Source organism: Antechinus flavipes, chromosome 4 (genome assembly GCF_016432865.1).
Source record: "Antechinus flavipes isolate AdamAnt ecotype Samford, QLD, Australia chromosome 4, AdamAnt_v2, whole genome shotgun sequence".
NCBI classification, from domain to species: domain Eukaryota; kingdom Metazoa; phylum Chordata; class Mammalia; order Dasyuromorphia; family Dasyuridae; genus Antechinus; species Antechinus flavipes.
Window position 1 is genome coordinate 23218968 of NC_067401.1, and position 12027 is coordinate 23230994.

At 44.0% G+C, this 12027-nt stretch overlaps 1 protein-coding gene across 1 annotated transcript in view; it reads right to left on the bottom strand.

The window, feature by feature from the left end:
- The window catches only part of LOC127558739 (S-adenosyl-L-methionine-dependent tRNA 4-demethylwyosine synthase TYW1-like), a 214641-nt gene that overhangs the window by 162024 nt on the left and 40590 nt on the right, over positions 1 to 12027 (bottom strand). The window contains exon 8 of the mRNA XM_051992012.1: positions 7233 to 7332. Coding sequence (XP_051847972.1) covers positions 7233 to 7332 — 100 coding nt within the window. The remainder of the gene's footprint in view (positions 1 to 7232; positions 7333 to 12027) is intronic.

Consider the following 12027-nt stretch of genomic DNA (forward strand, 5'->3'; position numbering starts at 1 on the left):
TACACATTTTCAATGATTTACTACTACTATATCATGTACATTATAAAACATACACAAAAACAGAAGTTTTAAAAGAATTAGGTAAAGATCAAGTAAACAATATTTTATAAGAATGTTTTATATCTAACAACACAAAAAGCCTTTTTGCTCTCATTATTAAAGCCACTATTACTAAATTATATTTTTGCCAGAATACTGTGATTAAAGAAAGAGGCTTCATTATTTTCAAAAATCTCAGTTTAACACTTGATGATCCAGAGTTTCAAAATTCTGATTCTAAGTTAGTTTATGGAGATATCTGTTCTTAAAAACCATCATGGTTGGCAGAGCCTTCACAAAGAGAGATGGAGATGGAAGGAGATCGCTGGCTGCACATCATTAAGTCATGGGATTCACTGTTCATTGTTGTTGAGTCATTTTTCGGTCATGTTCGACTCTCCCGACACAACCTGGGGTTTTCTTGGCAAAGATATGGGTGTGGTTGGCCATTCCTTCTCCAGCTCATTTTACACATGAGGAAACTGAGGCACACAGGGAGAAGGGACTTGCTCAGAATTACACAGCTAGTGTCTGAGGCCACATTTGAATGCTAATCCTCCTGGTTTCACACACCACCTAGCTGCCCTATTGTTCAATGCCATCCACCAACTAAGGCAAAGATTTGTGCTGCAATTCAGCTAATAAATTTCTGTTTTCCCTGATGTCAAGCAATTGTTCTTGCAAACTAATCAGAAGGCACTGCGTTTTTATATTTTATAAATGAGCTCAAAACACTTAAACTCTTCGGAAGATTTTTAAACAAGTTCTTTAAGGGGTGACAGAGATTTACACAGGTTTTCGTGAAGAAAAGCCTGGTTTATAAACACTGTGTTTACCTCTGGCCTCGTACTATCATCGCCTACGAGCTAATGACCTAATCCACGTGTAGATCAAGGTTCACAGTTAGAAACAACAAACATAAATCCTCATTTCAAATTCTCTTCTTGAGAATTCTGCATCTTTTTGGCTGACTTCTTGTCAGATTGGATTAGATCATCACTGTTTTCATCCTGCAACATGGCTAATGAGGACCTTGTGTGTGCCCCACCATCTTTTTCCTCACTTGTAGTCATCTTATTATCTTCAAGCTAAGGCTTCTTTGCAGCAATCGTTTGAAACTACCAGGCCATTCCATAAGGTTGCATAGAAACCAGATAACTTCCTCTTTAACTCTTCTTTATCAGCAATAAATTGTGATGTATTGAAACAGAGCTGATAGTGAGCCAACAGGTAAAGGTGCCCCTGCCAACTCCCATTTTTCCCTTCAAATACGTGGCATGAGATCATTCGACTTAGAGACACCCCCCCATCAGGGTTCACATATTAAATTTTAGTAAACTTCAATTTCTTCTCTTAGATCAAAAAAACAGAAAACAAAATTTGAATATTGTCTTCCCAAATTGCAACGGATTATGTTGTGTCCCATGAGCTGTGTCCAGTCCACTGTGACTTCTCCAGCGTCTGTCCCTGGGTCTTTTCCATGGAATTTCTCCTCCCTCTTAGACCCCATCTGTCTAGGGCCCCCACTGCTTGTTTCCTAAGGACGAGTTGCGCCACAGCCATCACTTTCACTAAGCATTTCTCTGCCAGGTTTTAACAGGTTGTCCTTCATCTCTGAGGCTTAACGTGGTCTAAAAATGCAGACTGCAGTGTACATGGCTACAGATGCCAATTCTCAAAATGTTCAGCCTCTCCCAACGCTGAGCCTTCCCCCAGCATGCAGAAGCCTCCACTTCCCCAGCTGCTGCCATGTCTCCTCACCCAGCTGCCGTGTGAACAACGCTGTTTGCTGATGGTACAAATCTAAATCTTATTTATACATTTTTAAGTTGAAGGACCCAACTACTAGAGTGTGGGAAACTTTCAGCAACTGTTAGACCCACAGAATCCGCGAGGCAGAGACCGAGTATATTCTGAGGACCAGTGACTGTGGGCCTTGGCAAGGCGACCTCCACACAGGTGGGTCATAGAAGGGTCTTCTCAAGACCGTTGGAAGATTTCCTGAAGCGTAATACTGCTGATTCTCTACAAACCCAGGCTTGTAGAGGGCCGAACTCTGGAGAAGTCTACTTGAAACAAGGTGTTAACTCAGCGGAACTGATGAAATAATGCTTCTCTAGTTCACACATATTCAGTATGCTGTAATGATGTAATCCTAATAGAGTATTTAAACTGGGGACAAAGTCAGACTCAGAGGGAGACAGATTGAGACTGTCAGACTGCTAGAGGAGACTGGGTCAGACTGAGAGTGGGTCAGACTATGACAGACACAGACGCAAAGGAGACAATAAAGACTTTAGACTCTATTCTTGTCAATTCCCATGGTGTCTATCCTGCTGAGACCAAGGCCCTTCTAGAGGACCTCCAGAAAACGAGCCCGAACATTACATGGGAAGGAGATTTAAGGGCTAAGAGGGCTGGAAATGAGACACTCCATCTTTGACCATCCTCCTGGTGGTTCTCCTGCCTCCTGCACTCCTCCACTAAGATCAAGACTGGGTCAGGCTGACAGACACAGACTGTAAAGGAGACAATAATGACTAGACTCTATTCCTGTCCATCCTCATAGTATCTATCCTAATGAGACTAAGGCCGGTCCAGAGGACCTCTAGAAAACTAGCCCAGACATTACACAGGCTTATAGTTCAATCTTTCCCAAGCCACTTTCTTACTTCAAAATAATAATAAGTCTATGAAAACTAAGGACATCTTACCCTCCCTCATCATTCTGATCTATAACTGGCCACTGCACCCCGGTGATTCTGGAGGGGAAAGTGAGGCAGGTGACCTTACCTGGCCTTCCCTCATTTCAATCCAATTCACCTGCCCATCACAGCATCCGCTCCCTGACATTAAAATCCTCTTCAAGAACGAAGGACAAACCAGTTTATGATTTTGTGATGAAGAGAGCCATGTAGAGAGGATTGTGGGGACTGAATGTGGCTTACACCATAGCATTTTTACTCTTTTTGTGGTTGTTTACTTGCATTTTATTTTCTCTCTCATTTGTTTTTCCTTTTTGATCTGACTTTTCTTGTGCAGCAAGATAATTATATAAATATGTATACATATATTAGATTTAACATGTTTAATATATATTGAATTGCTTGCCAGCTAGGGGAGAGGGAGGGGGAAGGAGGGGAAAATCTGGAACACAAGGTTTTACAAAGGTCAATGTTGAAAAATTATCCATGCATATGTTTTGAAAATAAAAAGCTTTAAAAAAAAAAATGAAGAATGAAGGGCAAACAACAATAACAACATATTATTGGGTAGGAAGTTTGAGGAAAAATTCCCTAGATTTTCCAAAACAATATCCTAAATCACCCACTTGCAAAGGAAAAAGCATAACGTACTTAATTAAAGCCTAGATTTACTGAATGAAAGAATCAGAGCAAGTTGAAAAATGTGAGGTTATTGGAACAATTCATTATTATGGCTGCTAATAGTAATGATTCACTTGTTGTTCCCAGCACATCTGCTGCTCTTGCGGAAGGTTCCAGGCTACCAGTAACATCTCTGGTGGCATTCATCTTTCCAGTATTCCTATGAGAGAGGAATTGGAAAGGGCTTAGCCAGCCTCTGCAACAGAAGGCAGATCTGTATCCTCACCACTTTCCTCGTGCTTGGTCTAGGATGTAGCTTTTGTTCATCTGGGTTATCTTCTTAGGACTCATGGAAAAAGGCAGGAGGACGTGCATCTAAGTGAGCAGGAAACATGGAGCCTTCTTGTCGGTGGGCTCAGCTCTGACAAACTTCCTACTCTTTCTTCCCAGCCTCCTCTCCTGAACAACCAGCGACTGTGGATACAACAAAGGGGGCCTAATAAAAGCAGTCATCTTATTAATATCCGCTGAGACCCATTAGAACGAGTCTTTGTCAGACGTGAAGATTGGGAGGCAATGAAATCTTGTTCCTTTTAAATTATTTGAGAAAAAACTCCTGGCATAAAGAAAATTAAATCTCTTCCTTCCAAATGCAAGTTCTAAGTAGTTGAAGCCAGAGAAGGCCTAAGTTTAATTTCCAAATCAGAGTTTCCTCTGGCCTTCTTCTTTCTACTTACTCTCCAGTCACCACTGAGACACTTCCAAGCATGGTACAGCATCAACAAGGCCTTAAGCCTTCAGCACCCGCGCTCACTCCAAGAGACGGCCATCTTGCCCAGAACACCGACCCTCGGGTTGTGGACCAAACCAGCCCAACAGCCAAGGCGCTCAGCATCTCCGGCAGAAACGGCCACTCTCGAAACAGCTTCTTTCAGAAAGCACCGAAGGGCCTTGCCCGAGTCTGCACTGTAGGCTCACCATAAACACTGCTCAGAAACTTGCCCTGGGAAACTGTCTCCCAGAGGTCTGGGCAGCATCGGGTCTCATTTAAATTGCTGTAATATCACCAGCACTAACTTGCTGGAATCAATATTGAGCTTACCTACTTTCCCATAAATGAGATCAATTTTCCTGGAGGGTGTAAATGATTAGTATGAAGTCAAAAGGCCAATGGGTGAAGGTCAGTCAGCATCCCCAAGAACTGCAAGGTTAACTTCCAAGGCCTTTTATCTGCCTAATTGTGCCCTCAGGGAATCTCACTGAAAAGGAGAGAAAGTTAAAGCTTGCAGTGACTGGCTGAGGTAAATTAACCACATACACACACACACACACACACACACACACACACACACACACACACACACACATGCTAACCACATACTTCCCGAAATTATTAGATTGGAGGTAGAAAACAGATCCCCAGTCAGAAAAGATGCTGCAGCTGATTCCTACTCAGCCAGTCACTCCAAGCTTTAACTTTCTCTCATATATATATATAGTTTCTTTGCCTTTGTTTCTCATGGTTTTTTTTTTCTTTTTAATCAAATTTTTCTTGCACAATATGACAAATATGGAGATATGTTTAAAAAAATTACACATGTTTAATCTACATCAGATTGCTTGTTATCTTGGGGAAAGGGAGAAGTAACGGCGAGAAGAAGAAAAATTTAGAGCACAGTCTTACAAAAAAGAATGCTGAAAAGTATCTTTACATGTATTTGGAAAAATAAAATACTATGGGGGGAGGGGGGAGACAGAGAGAGAAAGTATGTGGTTATTTTGAAGCAAAAAGCCTTCAGTCCAGTTTACTGTCCCACTGGGTCTATGGAGGCACATGGCTCATAGTCACTTAAAACCTATTAACAAGTAAACATTTATCAAGTACCTACTGTTTGCTAGACGTTGGGGATAAAAAGACAAATAGGCAAGTCCCTGGCATCAAAAACCTTACATTTAACAGGGGACAAATAGCACAACAGCACACAAATCTAGTTTTCCAATACACATTGCTGAGGTTCTCTTTTGTTTTATTAAGGAAAACCATCTGTTATGGACCCTAAGAGTTGCTAAGAGTCCCAATCACATCAAGAAAGTGTCCTTGAGTTCTCAAAGGTCATACCAGCAAAGCACAGGCCAGAGAAGCTTCACGTGAGCGTTCAGGGATACCCGACTGCATGTCTGCCATCCAAGGTTAAATTCAAAGGCCTATCACCATAAGATCAGGGACCATGGCAGATTTCTAACCCAGCAACTCAAGACCCCCTAAGGCATGGAAGCCCACCACTACAACCACAAACCTTCCCAAGGATTTCATTAATAACTGAGATATAATCAGTGCAGTATGGGGGGAGGGCCAGCCTGAACTCAGAATGGCCTGGGCTCAAGTGACCCCCTGGACTGAGAGCCCAGGCCGGTCCTCCAATCTCTCAGTACCACAAGGCAGATCTCTAAGATTACACCACAGAAAAGTCACCTATCCACTGAGGAATCAGGGGCTTCCCCCCAAGAGTTCCTTAAACAGATGAACTCATAGATTTTAGAGGAATTAGGGGAATGTTTTTATTTGGTTGTTTTCAGTCATGTCCGACTCTTTGTGAGTCAGTTTTCTTGGTAGTTTGGGGGTTTTTTGGTAGAGATACTGAACGGTGACCATGTCCTTCTCCAGCTCATTTGACAAATGGAAAAACTGAGGCAAACTGGGTAAAGCTACTCTCTCAGGGTCACATAATTAATAAGTGTCTGAGGACAGAGTTGAACTCATGAAGATTAGTCTTCCTGACTCCAGACCCTGCACTCTATCCACTTTGCCACCTAACTGCCCTTAGGGACATGGAGGTGGGACCAACTATAAAATAAGGAGACTGGATTGATTCAAAAAGGAAAATTGGTTCTAATGACTTCTCAAGTCCCTGGGAGCTTAGTCAAATCTCCCATGATCCTCAATCTAATCCACATTAAAAAGCAAATGTGTCTGTTTTGAACAGTAGGCAGAAGAGATTCCTATAATGGGGAAAAGAACAAAAGAGAAGGTGGAAGAAAGGGTAAGGATTCCGTCCATTCGTGACCAAGTAAAAACAACATCAGCTTAGACCGCGTCAGTGCTGATAATAATGCAATAATTTAAAATGCACTTGAACAGCGGGCACTGCACACAGGTAGCTTCCCAGGGCACTATACTGAACTTCACTTTCAAAGTTTCAGGAATAGCATCTAGTGAGTGGCTAGAAATACTTGGAGAAAGGCAAAAGAAAGGCTGATCAAAGGACTCTGAAATCCACCTCCAGCCATCGCTCTAAAACATGCTCCTGAGAAGGGCTGAGCTGCGTTTCTTAAATGGATCATCTTTAAGGTGCATTTGAATTCATTTGCCCTTTTGAAATAAATTTCAGTATTGAGATACCCTACCCTTAAAATCTATGACAGAAAAATTTAAGTAAGAAAGAGATTACCAGAAATAAGTGAGCTGAGACTTAAAGGCATGTCGTCGCATCAGGAGGATCCTAAGAAAGAGAAGCCAGAGAAGAACTCGGCCCCTCCTGTCCCAAAATGTGCCCTACTCATTAGGACAGATAAGCAGACAAGGCCGGTGGGTCCAGGGCACAAGGTGGGGACAGGGGTAGGGGAGGACACCGAGGGCCAAAGCCTGGGCACAAAGGGGTGGGGGTAGAGGAATACAAAGGGCCAAAGCCTGGGCACAAGAGGAGGGGAGTGGGAGTCACCCATTCCCCTGGAGCTCATTGAATTAGCTTAAGGATACAGGAATAAATAAAGACCTGCTTCCTCCCCCTGCTCTTCTCACGGAGGTGGGCCCCCAAGTCAGCAAGCTGCAAAAGAATGTCAACTACCAAAATCCGCAGAGATTTTCACCTTGTTTGGAAAGGGCCTCTCGCAGAGCTGGAGTGATCATCTCTCGCTTTTCACTGGCTCCCTTCTTCTCCAGTTGCATGTCCTGCTGCTCCCTTTCTTTCTAAATTAAAAAAAGAAGGCAGTTCAGTATTTTCCCCAGCATCCCAATAAAAGGCCATCCCCACTCCTGAGCCGCCCATCCATCTCCTCTCCAGTCATCCCCTTTCCAGAAATACCAGAATAGACCAAACCCATTTTGGAAGTGTCCTCAGCCTAGCATCCAAGCCCTTTCCCATCAGCCTCTAGCTACCTTCCACCTCTCTCCCATCTCTGTACTCCAGGCCTAAACAATTCTATCACGTTCCTCCCTCCGGTCCAGGGCCTTTCCCATTTCCTGGACCTAAAATGCCTCCCTACCCTTCCCCTTGATATTCAAAGCCCAGCTCAAATGCTATCTTCTCCAGTCAGCATTTTTCTCAACACTTTGCCCAATTTAAAAAGCCCTCTCCCTCCTTCATCCTCCTCTTTATTATCCTAATCTCATAATCAAATTAATGCCATCTCTGTGGCCCTGGGGGACTCATCTCTCCCTCTAGCTGTACCTTTGAGGGACAGCTTCAATTAGAGAATTGACATTATTAAGCACCTACTATGTTCCAGATATTTTATTAAGCACCAGTGCAATAAAGAAAGACAGAATTGTGGCTGCCCCCACGAAGCTCACAGTGTAAAGAGAAACAACCTGTAATTACTAGCTACAAACCAGCCACAGATAGGATTAATTCAAGGGGTCAAGAAGGGAAGGCCCAAGACTTTAAGGAGACTTGGGAAAAGCTTGGGAAAAGAAGGGGGGAGTTTAAATGGACTCAAAGGAAGCCAGGAGGGAGAGATGGGGCGGGAGGACACATATTCTGGGCCTAGCGGACAGCCAATAAAAATGCCCAAGTCAAGAGATGGCCCGGCTTGTGGAGCAAGGCAAGGAGGCCATGATCCCTAGGTCCAAGAGGAAGGAAGTGGGGACAGATCATGAAGGGCTTGAAAGCCAAACAGGCCGGACAGAAGAGGGACTCCAGCCATTAACTGAAGGGGGCAGAGGGTCTGGGGCAGAGCTGGGCTCAGGGAGCTCGGCTGGGCTGGGCGTAGGATGCCCTGCGGGACGGAGACACTGGAGCCCAGGTGTGAGGGGAGAGCAGGCATCACAGAGGCCGAACAGGACCACCAAGGGACTGGACATGGCGGGGGAGAGAGGCAAACAGAGCGTGGGCCGTCCTGGACAAATGGAGAAGTGGGAAAGAAGGGAAAGATCACGAGGATAGTTTCAGAAGTCTCTGGGGGAAGGGAGGGCTACGGCTGTTGGGCTTATCCCCAGCTCACAGCCGAGAAGACCAATCCTGCTCCCCCCAAATATGCTCCACCCACTCTTCCTCCTCTTGAAACCCTCCCCAGGAACCCCCTCCACACAGCCTCCCTCACCCTCCACCTGAAGAAGGGACTTCTCTCTTCCTCAAATACTGCTTCTGCATTCTTTGGAGGTTTCTCAGCATTTGGAGCAAATCACCTAGCTTGACCCCCTCATTTTACAGGCAGGGAAACTGAGGCCAGAGCAGTGACACGGGCAGTAGGGCTGAAGCTGCTTGTCATTTAGGCAGCTGATGGCTTCTTGCCGCTTCATCCAGAAACCAAGAATCAGAGCTGGAGGCACTGCAGCCACCTGGTCCGACCCGCACAGACGGAAGGCGCGCCCCTTTGCCCTGGTCTCATTCTACTTTGTGAAGCCTTGTCCACACGTCCTGTCCCTGTGTGTAAACCGGGAGCACCGGGAGCAAGGACTGCACCCTCAGATCTCCAGCAGCAAGCCAGAGCCTGGCCCATCAGAGGTGTTTAATAGACATTTGCTGAACAACATTATCACGAAGAATAATTAACAACTGTCATTACTAAATAGTTAATAAAAGCTGGCGTTTATATCGACTTTAAAGTTTACAAAGTGCTTTAGAAACATTTTCGCAGGGGTTACGGATGCTACTATTGCATAGATATTTACATATTTTATAGATTTCTAGATGAGGAAACTGAGGCAGAAGTTAACGGATTTGTTTGAGGCCGATCTGCATTCGGGTCTTCCTGACTCCAGGCCCAAGACTCTGCATGCTGTGCCGTCAGCTGCCCGAGTGAAAAGCTCTCACTTTCTGAAGAGCGCCATTCCCACATACAACTGGGACAATTAATTAAGTTATTATCCCAGCTCTTTAAAATGCCACTGGAAAATCCTGAGCCCCGAGGCAGGAAGGCCGATCCCTGACAAGCCCTCTGCCATGACGGATCACTTGCCTCCTTCTAAAAGGTCTGTAGGATGGCGATGCTGCCGGAGGGACCCTTTCATCCCTCTCATCTCTCATTTGATCTCCATCCCATCCTAGGAGATGAAGAACAAAAGGTCACCTCACACTGAAGGTCAGAGAAGCCGGGAACTCATCCAGCCCAGGAGGGAAAGAGTGGCAGCTGGCACAGGGGCTGGAGCGCCAGGGTGCCAGGTGCCTCTCGCCCGAGCTGAGAGCCGGGCCAACCATCTTGGGAATGACAGTGGCCCTGTGCTAGGAAGTGACTCCAGGCCCGGGCCCTCGGCCCCAGGGGTCTCACTATGAGTGGTACAGGGGGAAAAGTGCCAGGGTGCCAGTCCTGCCTATTTGACCCTGGAGGAAATTACTATCTCTGGCCTTTGGCTTCTTGAAATGTAAAATGGACGTCAGTCTGGATGAATGAATGAACAAAAGAAAGAAAGAAAAAGCATTTATTTATACCTTTACCACATGTTTTCTATGTCTTTCACACACTTCACCAAAGCCAAGAAAAGTCCTGGGGCTTATGCTCAATCATGGGAAGAGAGCAGGAGGGGAGAGCTGGAGGGACTCTGGGGGTCCCAACCACATCACCACAGCAAAGTGGGGTTAGGAAGACAGGAAAACACACCACGAGGACTAGACCCTCAGAAGCCACAAGGCAGGCACCCATGGGCTGGGACAAAAGGCAGCTCATCAAGACCACCAAACATGCTCTAAAAGATGACACTGGGCAAAAACAAAGCACTGACCCACAGCTAACACCCTATACCAAGATAAGGTCAGAATGGGTTCATGATTTAGACACAGTGATATTATAAGCAACTAGAAAAACATAGGATAGTTTCTCTCTCAGATCTGTGGAGAAGAAGGAATTTGTGGCCAAAGAAGAACTAGAAATCATAACTGGTCACAAAATAGGTCATGTTGATTATATTGAGTTTAAAAGTTTTTGTACAAACAAAACTAAAGCAGACAGATCAGAAGGGAAGCAACAAACTGGGAAAACATTTTTACATTCAAAGGTTCTAATAAAGGCCTCATTTCTAAAATAAATACAGAACTAACTCAAATTTATAAGAATTCAAACTATTCTCCAAATAATAAATGGTCAAAGGATATGAACAGACAATTTTCAGAGGAAGAAATTAAAATCATTTCTAGTCATATGAAATGGTGCTCTAAATCACTATTGATCAGAGAAATGCAAATTAAGACAACTGTGAGATACCACTACATACCTGTCAGATTGGTTAAAATGTCAGGAAAAGACAATGATGAATGTTGGAGGGGATGCGGAAAAACTGGGACACTGATGCATTGTTGGTGGAATTGTGAATATATCCAGCCATTCTGGAGAGTAGTTTGTAACTATGCCCAATGCACTATCAAACTGCATCCCCTTTGATCCAGCAGTGTCTCTACTGAGCTTGTATCCCAAAGAGATACTAAAGAAGGGAAAGGGATCTGTATGTGAAAAAATATTTGTGGCAGCTCTTTTTGTAGTGACAAGGAACTGGAAACTGAGTGGATGCCCATCAGTTGTAGAATGGCTGAATAAGTTATGGAATATGAATGTTAGGGAATACTATTATTCTATTAGAAATGACCAGCAGGATGTTTTCAGAGAAGCCTGGAGAGACTTACATGAACTGATGCTAAGTGAAATGAGCAGAATCAGGAGATCGTTGTAAAAGGCAACAGAAGGATTATAAGATAATCAATTCTGATGGAAGTGGCTCTTCCACAGTGAGATGATTCAGACCAGTTCCAATGATCCTGTGATGGAGAGAGCCAGCTGCATCCAGAGAGAGGCCTGTGGGGACTAAATGTGGTTCACAGCATAGCATTTTCATTCTCTCTGTTACTGTTTACTTGCATTTTATTTTCTTTCTCATTTTTTTCCTTTTTGGTTTGATTTTTCTTGTACAGCAAAATACAAAAAATATGTATACATATATTGAATTTAACATAGATTTTATCATGTTTAACATATATTGGATTACTTGCTATCTGGGGGAGAGGGTGGGAAAAAGGGGAGAAAATTGGAACACAAAGTTTGGCAAGGGTTAATATTGAAAAAATTATCTGTGCATGTTTTGAAAATAAAAAGCCTTAATTAAAAAAAAAAAAAAAAAAAAACTAAGAGTTGACACTGAGAAGTTAAGATCCACATCAACTAATGTACAACGAGAATGACCAGAACTATGACCACGCTATGACCACGCCCTCAGCACCTGACAGTGACAACTGGAAAAGAATCCAAATGGAAGGCCAGGAAATTACAGCACCCATGCCTGACCCCAGAGGGATGGAAGCAGCAAGTGTGGAAGGGGAATTCAACAGTTAATGTCACACTTGCAAACATGTGGTTTTCCTTCTTGGCTTTCCCCTCCTCCTTCCATCAACCTGTATCTTTGCTATAAGGGACAACATTCTGGGAAGCAACAAGGAAGAAGGAGATGCACCTGTAAAAG